The sequence below is a fragment of the Perna viridis genome, chromosome 6, assembly GCF_037379345.1.
Source record: "Perna viridis isolate PV_CMFRI_1.1 ecotype Kerala chromosome 6, ASM3737934v1, whole genome shotgun sequence".
NCBI lineage: Eukaryota > Metazoa > Mollusca > Bivalvia > Mytilida > Mytilidae > Perna > Perna viridis.
Window position 1 is genome coordinate 25,264,203 of NC_142450.1, and position 17,826 is coordinate 25,282,028.

General features: G+C 32.2%; 1 protein-coding gene across 7 annotated transcripts in view; it reads left to right on the top strand.

The window, feature by feature from the left end:
* The first annotated feature begins 874 nt into the window (after positions 1-874).
* The window catches only part of LOC148614238 (mitogen-activated protein kinase kinase kinase 7-like), a 31,087-nt gene continuing 14,135 nt past the window's right edge, over positions 875-17,826 (top strand). For 2 of the 7 annotated variants that reach the window (XM_088588201.1, XM_088588200.1), the window contains exons 1-14: positions 897-1,072; positions 3,523-3,705; positions 4,245-4,290; positions 4,736-4,874; positions 6,427-6,551; positions 6,947-7,075; positions 7,618-7,675; positions 8,157-8,229; positions 8,777-8,846; positions 9,253-9,455; positions 9,814-9,976; positions 11,789-11,872; positions 15,532-15,630; positions 16,957-17,265. In XM_088588201.1, the coding sequence (XP_088444327.1) occupies positions 1,013-1,072; positions 3,523-3,705; positions 4,245-4,290; positions 4,736-4,874; positions 6,427-6,551; positions 6,947-7,075; positions 7,618-7,675; positions 8,157-8,229; positions 8,777-8,846; positions 9,253-9,455; positions 9,814-9,976; positions 11,789-11,872; positions 15,532-15,630; positions 16,957-17,265 (1,741 nt within the window). In that variant the 5' untranslated portion in view covers positions 897-1,012. Of the gene's footprint in view, positions 1,073-3,522; positions 3,706-4,244; positions 4,291-4,735; positions 4,875-6,426; positions 6,552-6,946; positions 7,076-7,617; positions 7,676-8,156; positions 8,230-8,776; positions 8,847-9,252; positions 9,456-9,813; positions 9,977-11,788; positions 11,873-15,531; positions 15,631-16,956; positions 17,266-17,826 lie in introns of all 7 variants that reach the window. The other 5 variants (XM_088588202.1, XM_088588205.1, XM_088588204.1 and 2 more) reach the window with 5 other exon arrangements.

Genomic DNA, 17,826 nt, shown 5'->3' on the forward strand with positions numbered 1-17,826 from the left:
GAGTTAAATACATACTACTAGATCCTTGGTCGTCCTCAATTAATATACATGTACTGGCTAGATTTCCAGAAATCAATACTAATACAATCTTAAATTTACCATTGTAATTGGGTCAAATTTTGGTTTATACTCAAGTAATACCCTGATGAATGAAATATCCTATAATACACTGCAAAACAACAATTGGGCTAAAAGCACGAAGACATGTCTTCAAAATTTAGGTTTTCCATATTTTACTTCTTTTAAATAACTTTTGACTCAAATTGAACAGCGAATTACTCAATTAAGACCAAAATGCCTGTATTATTGAATTCAAGAAACTCTCATTTTTAAATCTTAATTTTGTCTTTCGCCTGACCGCGCACAGAATGTTGACAAAGTTGAACCATATAAACATTGATATTACATAGCCAAATTCAGACTTAGTGCATACAACATTGAAATCGAAGAAGGTAGACATAATAACGTCAAGAGAGAAGAAAGACTTTGTGAAATATGTGAAAGTTCTCTCATTGAAGCCGAATAACATTTTATTTGGCAATGTTGTAGGTATTCAAAATAAAGAATTAATCCTCATCAAGTTGTCTTCTGTCTTGAATATAAACTGTAACAACCTTGGTTGGGGAATTTTGATTAAAACAATAATGAATATGGGAACAAAAAAGTGTTAAATTTGCTATCATTATTTATTTAAAATACATCTAAAATAAGAAGGTCTATTGTGTTTTGTCTACAATATATTTTTTATACATTTTTTGTATTTGTTTATTTGCCGCATAAACTAAATTCATATGTTAGCTGAGAAGCATTTAGTAGATCTGGTTAGCAGATGAAAAATGTACCAAATACGTTATGGGACGAAAAAATCCAAACCAGATATCAAATCAACACTTCACTATAGAAGGTAAATTCCGAACGAGGCCACCTGGGAGTTTCCAGTTGTCTATTTCCAAAACATTTAAAATGGGCTGAGTAGCTCCATGTGTAGAAACGAGAGGTACTTTGGTCAGACATGGAGCCTACCCAAGGATTTGTCGAAGAAATCGAATTTAGAGAGTTACAGTTTTATGAGGTCATTGTGTTCACATTTTGTACAATACCTGTTGTGTTGTTCACATACTATCATAGTGCCCGCATCCTCATTACCTCAACTTATCATTCACAAATTTATCTGTTCCTCTATATAGAACTATGAATGCCACTAAATGGCTAGATCAGTACTACGATAACCAATCACTAAATTATACCATTGCTTAAGCCCTACTGGTCGGAGAGTAGATCTTGCCATATTCAAGACAGAAGCAAATCTCACTTGTCAGCGCACCAAAATTGTATTCCTCGATGTATGATAGCTTATTTTTGAAAGAAAAAATTCAGTAATCTGTTTGACATTTTGTTGTAAATTTTGGGCATGCACTTTTTTCACAGTAGAGGACAAAAAATCAGTTGGCAAGAACAACTTGCCGGCGAGATCTTCCCTTTGACCAGTTATTAATATGGAGTAGGCATTGCCTATGTCAGTGAGCATGGTGAGCTTTAGCATACATATACCGTATTTGTGAGACTCAGAAAAATAGTAAAGGACATTAAAAACCTAATTGACAAAGGGGTGGGGGTCAGATGAGAATTCTTGTTTGTAAGTGCATTATTTCAATTTTGAATTTCAGCAGCAGGCGAAATCAATATTTTTATTTGAAAATCTGCCTTGTTAAGGCTTTCTAGTCATCTCGGCCAGTCTTTTCGACCACATGTGGTTTTCAATATGCATTCAATTAAGTAATTTAATATGTTATAAAATGTTGAATCTGATTCATCATTTAATATATTAAGTGTCAGTCTCTGTAAGAATCAGGCAGTGGGTATAATATGATGAAGTAACCCATCAGTGCAATTTTACTATCTGGATCATCAGAATCAAGAAAAAAAGACACTATTTTCCATATCATATTGGTGCATTGAGTAGTAATTTCATAGAAATGTGCTGAAAATTAACATTTAAAGGGCAGATAAATCTATTAAAAACCTCATTTTTCTAACATTCTATTGAAAAATTTCTGAGCAAAGCCAGTGATGCAGAGATAAAATAATCATTATATTATAATAATGGTCTTTTCAAATATAGTGAAAATATCCTTAAGTGATATTTCATAGTCAGATCGGTGGCATTTTGACATACATGTTTTTGATTTTTTCCATTTTTCCTGATTCTTACAAACACGTACACTAAAATCATTTTCAACATGCTTCTTTTGTGGTAAAATATTTTATAATATTAAAGTAAAAAAATATCATTTTGCCTTAAATATAGATGTTCGAAGTGAAATACACATGTTATGTAACTTAAATATATAGTACCGATGATATACAAACTGCAAATCTCTGAATAAGAATGATTTGCATCACAATAATGCCATCAGAAAAATGTGGCGATGAACAGGTATACATGTATAATACTGAAATGGATAAGTCTTCGTTCTTTTCGTATTTGAATGTTGTATCAAATCATAATTAATACATCATTACTCCCTCCCCCTTAAATTCGAAAAAAAACCTAATTTTGTCACTGAAAGAATAACCAAAAGGCAACAGCTCAATGTAAGTTAAAATTCTTCTAAAGATCTAAATTAAAATGCTTTTATTTGCTCGAGAGATGCACAGAATGGAAGAAAATGCTCATGGTCTTCCATATCCACTCGGCTACATAAAGAACAAAGCTCACTGTTATAATCATCTGCATTCTAGAAAGGTTTTTGTTGAAAGTATTGTAACTGGTTCATGCAAGCAGCTTTAGGCAAAGTGATTGAAAGTCCACAGAGTTCAATTTTTTAAGGAAACTTGCTTACGAACTAATTTTTACATTACAATGCTGGTAGATACATGTAATTATATGATTACAGGTATTTGCATGTGGCATGATAATTAAAAGGCTCCATAATCAAATTACTTACATGGTAAATGATTAATTATCATTATGTACTAGAGACAAAGAACTGTAATTAAAGAGTCATCAAGGGAACCAAGATTCTAGCAGGAAATTCGAAAATTTAGATATGAAATAATCAGGAAACAAACTACCTTTTATTAGGGAGTGTATTTTGTAATATAAAGTCCCTGCTTTTATCACGGACTTTATATCTGATATACATGTAAACCCCCTGCTTTTATAATTATGTATATTTATGTTGAACATTGTAGAACTGTTGAAAAGTACATTAGAGAATCCAGTTATCGGTAATTCCAATAAATTTACACAGTTTTCTTAATTCTGAACTTTATTGCATCAGACTAAACAGCTTAAGCATTTACAAAGTAAGAAATTTTACATTATCTAGTATACACTATACAATAAAGTGTGGAATAATAACTGCAGAGAGTGAAAATGCTTGTAATTCAGGTATACTGTAAATAGTTATTAAAGTATAGGAGTCCTAATAAACAGGAAAACAGTGTATGTACTTGTAGGTGTCTTGATTACAAAGGTTATACATTGTTTATATATATACATTTTTTTCTCTTCTGTAGGTTGTTGGAAAGGGTGCCTTTGGAGTTGTGAGCAGGGCTAAATGGAGGTCCAAAGATGTAGCTGTCAAACTGATAGAAACAGAATCAGAAAGGAAAGCTTTTATGACAGAACTGAAACAGCTTTCAAGAGTCAATCATCCCAATATTGTGAAACTATATGGTGCTTGTACTAAGCCTCCAACAGTACGTAAAATGTTTTGTTAATACTTTTATTATCCCAATATTGGTTTGGTATTGGTTTGAGACAATAAATCGCTACATTATATTTGGTTTGTTTAAGACCCAGTTTTAAGGAAGAATTTAAAAATGGCAAAAACAATATATCCCCTCTCCTTCAGAGTGGGAATACAATTCCAGGTACTCACCAGTGAAATAAATTGGTACACTAACATGCATGCATTATGACAAAGATAATACCACATGTATTGGGGCCTAAGCTAGATATTGATGACAAGAAGCAGATTTAGTAAATTATGTTTGAATGATAACAATATTGACATTTTTGTCTATGTAATCCATTACAGAAATTTTTCCCTGCTCAAAGACAGATGGGAGAAGTGAATGCAAACAAGGAGAAGTTTTTGCTTAGATTCCCTCTTGATTAGGCCCTGTGTATTACATCAAAGATCTGACCTTTTCTATTATACATTGTACATTTATTCATACAGATTGAAATAATAAAAGGAGGAATGTAAATGATAAACCAAAATATTTTATTATAGGTTTGCCTTGTTATGGAATATGCTGAGGGAGGATCTCTTTATAATGGTATGTCAAACATAACTTTATTATAACCATTCATAAATGTAAATAAAGATGAAAATGAATTGTATGTTATAAATTAAAATGTATTCAAGATTAGTAGTGACAACTTACTTGTACTTGGCAATGACAATGTGTAGTTGACATGACATTGTGGGGTTAAATGATAAACCTGCCAATGCATGAAATATTCACAAAGAAACTATCAATGACTAAATGATTGTCTAGTCATTCTATACCCATGAAAACAGTTCTATGGAAAATGTTTTTTTATGTTGAACTGACACATTATTTATCTAGTTCATCATTTATTTGTATTAATCAACTTACATGTACTTATTTAAAAACCTTCACATTATAATTATTATAACTAATTAATACAATTATGATTTAATGTGATTGAAATATTGAACTTGCTGCATGCTGTTATAAAATTATTTCCACATTTCAGTTTTACATGGTGCTGGACCTCAGCCAATTTACACATGTGCCCATGCTATGAGCTGGCTCTTACAGTGTGCTAAAGGTGTGGAGTACTTACATGGCATGAAACCCAAAGCTCTCATTCACAGAGATCTCAAACCTCCGAAGTAAGTATCGATTGTGCTAAATGTGTGGGAAACTTGCATGGCATGAAACTTAAAGCACTCATTCACAGAAATCTCAATCCTACAATAAAAAAAAGTGCTGAATCTATCTTTTAAATTTTTTTTTAGCATACACATTGAATTTAAATTTGAATTGAGATTCACTCTTATTTTTACCAAAACTTTCTTTCACTGGGATTGCAGTGGGCTTCGCCAATGTTGCAATTTGTGATTTTTGATATGATCTCGCGACAAAAATAACCTGTTGGCGATTTTATTGACGCCTAGGTTTTTATATTAAAATTGATAGAATGTTTGTCAGCAACAGATATTCTCTCCATGTCCAATTTAACAATTGTATTGGCACCTGGTCGAACTTAATTGACCATAACTAATTTGCGACTGAAGGTAATCAAAGGTAATTAGATCAGGTGACCGTGACTCACAATATCCTCATGGGAGTTGCCAATCAGATGTAAATATAATATTGAGTCAATCAAAACTCCCATCATCTTTTCAAAAGTAAACACAATCATGGCCATGTGCATGTGGCTATGCCCTGTTAAACCATATAATACATTCAGAAGCAGATTTACCTTATAACAGAATAAATTAAATCCAATTAACAATGGTCATCCCATCAGGAAGTGTCTAAATACGTAATTATGTAATAATTATTTAGATATCAAGCAGGAGCACAAGAGATAATTAAGAAGGGACACAATTAATGGTCCATGGTAGTTTGCTAGAAATTTTATCAGCTGAAAAAAGAATCAAACTAGTTGAAAATCTATAAATAAAAAATCATTAAAATTTCAGATAAATTTAATTCGACCCCACAGGATGAAGGTTTACATGTTTAAAATTAAGGACTATATGAGCATAGTAAAGTCCTTGATAGAAATAAAACACCTTTTTCTGGAGTAGTACTTTATTATTTTGCATATAAACAGTGACTAATGGTTTTAGATCCTGACTAAGACTAGAGCTAAAAACCTGCTGTACACATGCATCAAGATTGACTCTTGGGTACATGTTTGAATGAATGAAGGGGTTATTTTGATGAATTGACAAAGATAACTCATCAGTGGACTTCATACTGTCATATCTTAAGAAATAAGAATAATTTCTATTGGCACCCATTTTGGCTCTAATTTCTGAAAATTGGCAAAAAAAACAAATTTGCAGCTGATGATTTTTCTGGTGACAGAATTTTGGAAGCCAGAGCAGCCCCTGTTTCATTTCACTTTCATCATGGATCTAAAATTGTTTTTATGATGCAATAATGAATCATTTGACCAGAAAAGGTCTTGATAGTAGATAAATACTGAAATGATATGACTGGCATATTAAATCATTCTAAAGAAAAACTATTGTCCATGTATTTGTTATGATAACTTTTTACTCCGCCTTTTTTCAGCATCCAAAGTAAAGAGCCAATTGGAAGTGACCAAATATTGTATTTTGTCTTTAATTTTCACTCAAATAGCTAAATATTTCACTAACTGAAAACTACTAAAGTAAATTGAATAAATTCAAACATATTTTGTTTCAGCTTACTACTAATTATGGGTGGTACAGTGTTAAAGATCTGTGATTTTGGTACGGCTTGTGATATACAGACACACATGACAAATAACAAAGGCAGTGCTGCTTGGATGGCTCCTGAAGTGTTTGAAGGTAACACATTTTAAAGTTATTTCACAGGAAAATATGTAGCATATGACTTTTAACAAACTCATGTTTTACACCTTGAATGTTTTTTTTTTTAAACTTTGTGCAAAAGCATGTATCCATACTGGTCATGGAAACATAAATTTCCATATGTTAACAAGCTACAAAAATATATAAAAAAAGCATATGTTGCAATTTCTCTTAAGTAACCTTATTCTTGTTATAGCCATTCATTCAGTTCCCATTGATTTTATATGTAATTTTTAAGCAATTATTATTTTAATACAAATGAGTGTTTTATGTTTATTATTATTTTTTTTTCAACTTTCTATTGTTAATTTAGTAAGACATTATTCAAGTTTCTAAAGACGTAAACCTCAAACCTTACAAACTTTCTGCAGGTAATATGTACAGTGAAAAATGTGATGTGTTCAGTTTTGGAATAATTCTTTGGGAAGTCATTACACGGAGGAAGCCATTTGATGAAATTGGAGGACCTGCTTTCAGAATTATGTGGGCTGTTCACAATGGTATGTCAGTAAGATTCCTGTTACAAGTAAAAGTTCTTATATGGTTTTTGTAGCATTTACTTACTTGATTTATAGAAACAGATGTCCTACATATGAAGTGAGTTGAAAACTTGAATGGCTCAAAATTGATCTGTTTGAAATGACATACGTTATTAGGAAGTGATTTTTTAAAAATATTTTATTACACCCTTGCTCCATAAGAAAAGGATGTGCTTTTCATAACTGTTTTCAATTCAACTGCTTGTCCCAGCTACTTGATACTTTTACAAAAGCAGCAACATCTTCCTGTCTGACTAACAACTCAGTTTATATTTGAAAATATAGTATAAGGTGTGTGCAGGAAAATCACTAGTGGGTATTGACTCACTGATTTCTTGTTTTTTTTCTATTTTGTTATTTGAATTTCTCATTTAATAATTTGTTTTTTATTTTTTCGAACTAAACTATGTTTGTCAAGATTGTTTACTATTATGTTTCATCCAAGATTGAAGATGACGACTTTTTAAGCAGTTTTAAGATTGATAAATTTAATTATATTTTAGGTACGAGACCACCATTGATACAGAATTTACCTAAACCATTAGAACTTCTAATGACAAGGTAGTGTAATGTGAATTTTCACTGTCGTAGATGAATTTGATAAACACTTATTGTACAGAATTTGAGCTAAAAACTAAAAATGAAAATTAGAAGAAATGTACATCATTCAGATAAGGGTTGTTCTATTAAAAGATATGAGGTACCCAGGGGAGGCACTTTTTCACCAGGGGAGCCACCTAAGGAAGCTCTGTTGATGTTTTGTATTAAACTTTGTAAAGAGACCTGGACATCCACCAAATACAAAGAAAGAAGAAAAACTTTTTTTCCCCATCCCTTATATGTTTTACTTTTATAGCCCTAAGTTTAGTATCGCTTTTGCATGTTTTTATATACTATTTGGTTACCGTTTGTGAAGATGGAAATATGGATAATTTTATGGGTCACTCTCAGTTATGAAAACTTAACGAAATCATACAGGTTATTACCGTACCAAAATCATACAGGTTATTCAACTTTGTTACAATAACATCACATTTTGCAGGTGTTGGTCTGGTAATCCCCCAGAGAGACCATCTATGGCAGAAGTAGCTAGGATCATGACACATTTGTTTCAAGTAAGTTGATGTTTCATTAGAAAAAAATTCTTACGTTGGTAAATTGGTCTTTGGTAATCTTCATGCACACCTTTAGAGTAGAAGTCATGGGATTAATCCTTGGCCCAGTCTCACCAAGAACCTTAAAATTGATGGTCACTGCTTTGCCACCAAGCACCCAAGCATTTAGAAGGTAGAGTAAGAACAAGTTGGTTCAAAATCAGAACAACATGTTTGATTGTGACTGTTGGCTCTTTTAACTAGTGAAATAAAATCTGGCTCAGTGGGTCAGACTAGTACAAATCAAGGTGTGTTAGATTGGTCAAACTTTCTTGTCTTGAAATGCCCGGAAAACCTGCCATAGGATGTTAAACTGCAATCCATTAATCATTTAATCAATTGTTTGGTAATTTAACAAAGGTTTAGATAGTTTCTAGTTGTATATTGTATTACAGGTAAAAAATATGAACTTGATTTATATGCCTTGTACAAAATAAGAATTATGATTAAATTAACAATGTGGTAACTGTTTGAATTATTGATGATGTAACATTGATATATATTACAGTTCTGTCGAGGTGCCGAGGAACCATTAGTTTATCAAAACAACAAGGAATCCTGTGAATCTCCAGACTTTAGTAAGTAGCTTCATAAAGGAACAGACCATGTTAAACCAGGGAATTTTTCTCATTGGTTATGGGCTACTTTTGTTGAACATAATCCTACTAACAAGAAAGCAAATTTGATTGACCTTTAATTGACTTAATGTTAACATATTAATTTTCATTTTCCTAATTTTCGCTGAATCTGTCAAGTGAAAATATTCGGAGGTATGAATTTAAAAAATGACGATGTTATTATTCAATTTAAAATAGAATTTGATGTACAATTTCCATTTTTTTTGTTTTATAAAAGTTGATGCATACTTAATGTAAAATTTGAATTTAACATTGTGTATGTGTTTTTGAATGTCTAATCCATAGTGAATATTTTATTGAATTATTCTAACATTTCTAACTTTAAAAAAAAAGTTCTTTTTTTCAGCATTTCCATATCCACCTGTTACTTCTTCAACCAGTTACACTCCTCCCAGCTCCAACACATCTACAACTAGTCTACCAACAGGAGAATCTCGATCAGAGACACTTAGAAGTAATGATACCATAAAACAGCGTTCTGATGAATTCCAGTCCCCTCCACCACCCCTCCCTCCAAGGGCAAATCCTCCAGGTGCTCAAAGTACTGAGGTATGATTTGAAAGCTAATAATGAAATTATGATAACTTCTTGAAGCTGAGATCCATACTATAATTCTACAAACTGTTTAAAAAAATTTACAGCTAGTTGAAAAGGACCAGTTCTAATTTTGACAGCTTTTCAAAATTAAAAGGCAGTGTCCAAAAGATCCCACAGGTGTTCTGAACTAGTTAAGTAGGACACATTGGTATAATGTAGGGCATATTTCTACATAGAGAGCTATTTAAATTCCTCACTAGCCTACATAACTTAGATTTGAAATTGGAAGCGGTCTTTTTCAGTAGGCTGTAATTCTTTTTAATTTGAAACTGGTTAAGAATTCCCTGGCTGAATTTTGATTTATTTTCAGGATGAACAGTTCCGAGGCCAGCAGAGCGCTCCACCATCATTGGCTGGCAGTCGGGAAAGTTTAAATGACCCAAGGTCAACATCACGATCTGGTACCCCAGTTGATCATCCTAAGAGGTACTCAGCTGACATAGGGGAGATAACTAGTGGCAACTCTTATAAAGGTGGGTAATTCTTGACTTATCATTTTGATTCATTCACATTTTGTTGTTCTCATGTTAATGCTCTGTACACATTCAATGTTATGTTATATTTAGATAAGCTAGTTGGAGTGATAATATCCAAGAAAGAAACTGATTTTTTGGCTATGTTGTTTTATTACTAGAGTATTGTCACATGATATACTGTAAGAAACATGTTAAGGTGTTTCACTTAGTGTTTTCCTTATTTGTTTTGGTAATTTTTTGCATGGTTTTTTAAGCATGGTTTTATATCTTATTACATTTTTCTTGGCCTTTTATTTTGTATCTTCAAGATAAACTACTTTTTATTTGGATTTTAACAAGTATCAGATACATGGAAATTAAGAGAATCTTTAAATATACTAAACACTTACAAGTAAATCCAACTTTCTAGTCATGAAGTTTCCATTTTTGTTATTTTTTTTTCATTTTAATTCTACTTGAATTATTTCCACACATATAAACACAGAAAAGATTTCGTGCATATGAAAATAGAAATTTATTTAATTCAATATGTTTTATTGAGAACAAAACAATGGACATGCACTACTACTGATGATATGTATCTCAATAGTACTAACTAGGTGTGATGTTTTCTTCACTCTATACATAGAATGGCATCATTCTGGATCTCAGCATTCTGATACACAGATGAGGCTTTAAATCCAGTCAGTGAGGGGATCAAGGGGGTCTGGACTCCACCCCTTCTTTTTGGAGAATTTTGTTAATTTTGTACAAAAATGGGGAAAAATGAGTAAATATTAGTCAAGAACGTCTTTTTCCTGGAACCCTTCTGGAACCCTCTTCTAAAATCTCAGGATTGGCCCCTGATTACATAGCCATGTACTTACTCATGTTAATGTTTGTGCCATTTAGGTCTTTCTTCTTAATGCACAAAGTTCACTCTCACAGGTCTTTGTAGACATTTTTTTTTCTAAAAAGGAAATTGTTGTGATTGTGATTTTCAGGACTTATCATAAGCATATTTTCAGGATACATGTATGATCTGTCTGTCAGATTGCTGAGTCCTTTAATACTTTTAATTCATTTACATGTATTTAACATACTTATTTTTATCTTTGCTCACATCAACTTATTGTGTAGTTTTCAAATTCTTAAGTGGAAAATTGGAATGTTTTAAGCCTAAACTATAATTACATGTAATTTCAAAATGAACCTTTGAGTTCAGATATTATTCCACATAGATACTTTCTGGTTGCTTCCTTTTTGGTCAATGGTGTCTTGCCTTTAAATGTGCCATGGGAATTACACAGTGTTCATTTTTATGTTTTACTGTCTAAAATTTGATTATTAGTGAAATGTTTAGAAAGGAAATATTTCATAGTTAAATGCATGCTACAACTTAGTGATCATTCAGACACTTGCCAGAGTTTTATTTAGAGCATTACACATATGGTATGTCTTGTCATAACAAGAAAGTTCCATTTCTGTGATACTGGTTTTGCCTAGAACTTTCTCATTTACTTCAGAAAATATTGCAAATGATTTAATTGCAAAAAATGCCATAGGGTTTTACTTACAATAAATACATTTTAAATGTTGAGCATGAATGAGGAATGTTTTTGTAAATATGAAAAACCTCATTTATGATTTAAAAGGTAAGAGTTGAAATTATAAAAAAAAATTGAATTTATAATAGCCTATTGTCTCAGGTTGGCCCGCCCACTGCTAAAATCTTACTCTTTAGAAATTACTGCATAATGAGTTGATGTGGCCTCATAAATATATATCTGAGTATATAACCAATGCATTAATCCATGCTTCTGCTGCTAGGCCATCGTAGGTCAGGATCTCACGGAACCGTTATCATGTTTTCAAGTGGTATGAAACAGACTCCCGTAACCAACTCTTCCGCAGGTAGGACTTAGTCACCTTTTCCTCTCATCCTTCCTCTTCTCTCCTATGCTACATCATTTCAAACCTGTGGTCTTAGAACAGGTGCTTATTGGTGCAAAATCTTCATCTATAAATTTAAAGCAGTATGATTATGTACTTTTACAGGGAATGTTCTTTGATACATGTACTTGTAGTTGCATGTTTTGGAAATGGAAAAGTAGATTAGGTTACATGTATGTTTGATAATTATTAGCTCACCTGGCCTTCACTTGGCGTCTGTCGTCGTTAACAATATTTCAAAACTCTTCTCCTTTAACACTACTTGACCAATTTGAACCAAACTTGGTATGAATGTTCCTTGGGGTATCCTTCATAGAAGTGATGTAGGGATTTTTGATCTGTTGAAAAACATGACTGCCATTACTAAAAAAAGAATATAGGGGTCAGACAGTAGTTTTTCGTATATATATCTCTAAGGTTTAGGTTTAGATAAATTCTGACGGGGTAGAAGTGTTCATCATGTTGAGATCTATCTACGATCAAATTTTCATTTTAATCTGTTAAGCCATGTTGGTGTGGACGTTCCAACATGTAAACAAAACATAGTATCTCTCAGACTTTTTCATCACACAGGCAAGCAGCCGAAAACTTCCGAGTGATGAAAAAATTGTTGATTATTTATAAAAGAAAATCGCAAACACATTTTGTCTATTGATTTAAATGGTCTGTTGACTTCTGTGTTAAAACAATTCAATCGACAAATTAATAATTACAAACTATATTTATGACTGCTTGGAAGTTTCAGTTCCATGTGCTTTCGTTACCTCTGAAAGATCAGCGGGAAAATGGTGGACTTGTCAATCTTTTTTCTTAATTAATAAATGTATGAAGATTCTTTGAGTTACTTCAATTAATTCATATAGGCAGTGGGGCTGCACATGTACTGTTAATTCAGTTATGCAATTAACTAATCAGTTACAGGTAAATCACAGTCACAGGCGGCTGCCCATCGGCTTAAATTGACACACACCTGTCAATTAATTTCCAATAAACAATTAGGAGACTGGTAGACAGGATGTTTAAACACAAATAAAACCATGCAGACTGTAATTTATAAGGGTTGACAATTTTTTTATGTCCGATATTGGAAAATTGTCGTAGGTCATTTGCAAAATTTGTCTGCCATTGACAAATTGAACCAGGTGAGCAATTCAGGTTCCTGGGAGCCTCTTGTTTACTTTAAAGTATAGGTGATAGAAAGCAAATGTTTGTATCTTAGGATAATTTTTTTCTATTTCATTTACTGTCTATTATCATTCATAGATGGAAAATCACTCATTTGTGCTCAGAAATTTTAGTACCCTTAATAGTGACACATTACAAAAATGATGGAAATAAACACTTTATTGAAACAAATCATCACATGTAGTTTAATTTTAGTCAGCATTTCAGCTTTGCCATACTTTTTATGTATATGCATGTTGTATATCTGTAAATTGAAAAGTTAGCAATAACATTACATGTTTGTACCAAGAGAAATTCACACAAAATTTTACTTATTAACCCCATTACAAAACAATTTAAATGGTTATGTCTCTTTTATAGATATTGGAGTCCATTTAGAAAGAAGTCAAATTTCTTTCGTTATTTTGGTTGTATTATTTGAAATCTTGAAAGAAATTACAAGTGCTTCACAAAAAATACACACAAATGTATTTTTTTCTAATTTGAAACTAGTACGTAAATCCACACATGGTATGTTTATGTCTGAGATCCCCCAAATTGTTAACTGAATTGAAGGACATATTATTTTTGAGAAAAATTGTTTGGAAAAAAATTTGTCATTTCATTATTTTTTCTATCTTGTTTGTTATTCAGTCGAACCTCGTTAAGTCAAAGTCATAGGGACAATGCAAAAATGTTCCAGTTATCCGATATTTGAGTAATCAGAGCTTGAGGATAAACCGGATATACTTGTAGTTTGGTCAATGATTGTTTCTGTTTTTACATGATTTGTTGTGCTTGTACATGTACATGTACTTCACTTTATACGGCACTTCGTAATGTCTTGTGTTTCATATCGTAAGATATTTTTTTTGTTGGAAGTTGTATATCATGTTTGAAATACTGAACGGCACTGAACGTTTTAGTGCACATGGTTTGACAATACTCCTACTATGAATCCAACAAAGCAGCATGTTATGAACTTTGTCGTTTTGATGTAGATCAGTGCCGAGTGTTTTAGTGAAATTTCCTTTTTATTTTTCTACATCAAAACGTCATAGTTCATAACATGCTGCTTTGTTGGATTCACAATTAGGAGTATCGTCAAACCATGTGCTCTACATTATTACGATAAAATTTCAAATTCACTGGCGAAACGAATGTAGTCGTTAAAATACCCTTACTATCGCAGTGTTCTAGGATTCCTATTTCCCATTACCTGGGGCAAGTGAAATTTGGGTCAGGGAAAGTTAGGTACTTAGTTACACTTTCCCGTGGCAAGTTGAAAACTTCATTTGCTGTAAGGATTTGTTTTGTTAGGAAAGCAGTCTTTGACTGTGGGAAAGTTGATTTTATATGGATTTTTCCTGAGGAAACCTCAATTTCTGAAAAATCCTAGAACACTGTATTGTCTGTTTGATGTTTCATTAAACAGTCAGATACCATTACAATTCATCTGTATTTTTAAACATTTTTTTATCAAAATATCCGATATCACTGTTCGTGTAAATTCCGACATGTTATTAATACAATGTGTTTCTTTTAACAACATGCACAATTTTAAATTAATTAAATAAACAAATCAAATCATACCACGCTAATCATTGTTAAAACACACTTTGATCATATTTGTAATAAGTAAATCAGTTTTCCGAGTAATTAGTTGACTTCGAGACATCAGGGTTAATTAACCTCGAACTCCTATCGAGGGGACTGATTGATTACCTCAAGTTATCCAAGGTTTTGATTCATCCGAGTTAGAGTCATCCGAGGTAAAATTGTATTGGAGTAAGGGGAGTTTTGCTGGGACTTTGTAATTAGTTCGAGTTATCCGAGATTTCGACTAATCCAAGTTCGACACATCGAGGTTCGACTGTATGTCATTTTTCTGTTATTTCTCAGGTGATTGGGGCAAGAATTCAGTTTATTTTGTATGTTAAATGAATAAGTTGGGACTGAATTTTTGTGTTAAACAACCTGTATCATCAATTTTCATAGTTAAACATGGGGTTACCAACTTGTGCTACTGTAAATTCAGAAAAATTGTCAATGTGCAAATTCTAATTATTAGAATTTAAAAAACTGAAATAACTCTTTAAATTTTACAATTTTGTCTTTTAAAAAAAAAAAGGCTATCAAATACTGTGAATGTACTTTAATATTTCTTTGGATACCAATTTTCATGAATTACAGAAGAAACACAAGTTCTCAGATTCTTGAATTTGTGGGTTTGAGATTTTTAGTATACACATCAATGGAAATTTCCTTTTTGTTGGGTACCAAATTTCGTGTTTTGGCCTACCTATGAAAACCACAAAAATGTGTACCTCATGAACAATAGCACTCAAACAGTAGTAGCAAGGTACTGATTTGTAAAATTTACAGTAAACACTTACTCTCATTGATTGTTCTGATATTTACACAGCTAATCTGATTGATATTTACTTGCTATTTAGCCATACCAAGCCATCTACAATATACCTCTCCCACTGCAGCTGCACTATTATCACCTAAGTTTATAACTGACCAATCACAATTTGTATTTCCAAGTAGAGGTAGGATTTGTTATCTCCCTTTCTGTCATTTCCTGAAGTTCTAACTGTTACCATGATTTCAGATTCTAAAAATGTATTGTAATACAAAAGAATGTAATTGATAAATTTTGAAAACAAAAATTTAAATTCAGATTATTTTATAAACAAAACTATACATCAATCTATCAAAACCAGATATAAAGATTTACTAATAGCTTTTACTGTGATTTCATTGGTGCACAACTTTTTGTCTTTTTAACTGTATTTCTATACTTCAAGCATTACATGCATCAAGCTTGAGTTAATTTTCAAATGAATGGTGAAAGAAATTGTACAAAATAATAATAATTTGGTATTTTAGTCCTTTTTTTTACATGACAAATTTATACTGCTTATAGTTTAAGTCTTGTGCATGTATTGTTTTGACTTCACTTCTAATAAAAAACACAAGGTATTGCATGTCTATATTTGCCTAAATATTGTTTTGATGTTGCTTAAAAGCATGATTGACTGCATGAAACATCAGATGGCATCTAAATGTTGAGAGATATTAAGGTGTATCAGTTATGACAGAAATAGTTACAAAAAAGATATCTTAATTCCCAAAAATTGAGAGGATCGTTTATTAATGGATTACTCATTATCTTTATAGTGAAATAAAATGTAAAAAGAGTTTGAAATTCAGTCAAAATTGATACCTTTAAAAACCTCTGATGATGTTTGAATTGCAGGTTTATTGTTGTCCAAATGTTAGCAAATGTTAATTGTTGCATTTAGTATCAAAACTTTATGGAGGTTGAGGAATGTATTAATGGGTAGAATGTCACTACCATTTTCCACTGACAAAAGAAAAAACACAGCTTCTGAATCAACAGATTTAAATGTTTTACAATGCAAACTGTATTGCAATAAGTGCCGTTATAGTCTACTAAAATGCATTGACTGGTGTCGACTGTTGAAACCTAGTAAATGTTAATCTTAATGCCATTATCTGTCTGGATGATTGATCCAGGCTCCCAAGAGCCTCTAGTTAAATATATGTCATTGTATATAGATGAATTATGAAGTTTCATGTGAACATATTTTTCTTTTACTTGATCTGGCCTGAATATTGAATGGACTGCTTTCTCTCTACTTGATATGTTACTCCTGCTTCAATTTATTTTTCTCATTTGTTGTTTCACTGCTTGCTTTGTGCTTTAAATTGTTGTTACAATCTTGTTTTCTGTTTATAGAAATTTTTCCTTTTTATTTGAATTTAAGGCTACCTTGTTCATTATTTAATTTTGATGTTATTGAATAACAGCATGCTTTTTTGAGAATGGGTGTGCATTTTTGCATTTTCAGGACGTGGCCACAGGAGGGGTGGTTCAGATGAGGTCTACCAAATAAAGAGTTCTTCCCCAGTGTTTGTAAACACTGCCCACATCCCTGTCAATCCTGGTACACCATTTCATCAAGTCAGTACATTTCCAGGGTCAATTCAAACTGCTAGCAGGGCCAATAATCTCCCTCAGCGTTCTGTCTCCCACCAGCCACCTGCAGCAGAAAGGGTACAGGCCCCAAGGCATGCCTCTTGGACCTCAGATTCTGGGGGAGGCATTCAAATTGAGCTTATTCCTCCTAGAAGTATACCAACACCTGATATTCAGCAAGGTATTGTCATACAGATTCTTACATTGTATCATGTGGATTGTAAGGTTTCTACAATGGAGACAATTTTAAATTATGTTGCTCAAACAAGAATGTTTGGGAACATCTTCAGCTTTGGAAGTAAAATATAGCATGTTACTTGAACAATTTTGCATATAGAGGCAAAAGTCTGTATTTAGCTCAGATTTCAGATCCATTCAGAACAAACTGCCATGAGTAAAATTCTGTGTTAAGACAAGTAGAAAATTTACCATTCCAGAATAAACATTGTAAGGATCTGTATTTTTAATGTCATAGACAAGGAAAAATGTTGTACCAGTAGTTTACAAGGAGTTACACTCATAGTAAGTAGGATAGTTTTTTTCTCACTTTGATAGGTTAGTACATGGTCTTGAAATAAGGTGATATATGAAAAGTGTTTTGTCACTAATGTTTAATGTACAATAAGCAGGAAGGCTATTTCTTGCAATTGAGATACATGAATACAAATTATATACAGTAAAGGGTTTGGCAAAACAAATCTGAAGCAGTTGCATTGAGTTGTCTTTCTTTATATCATAAATT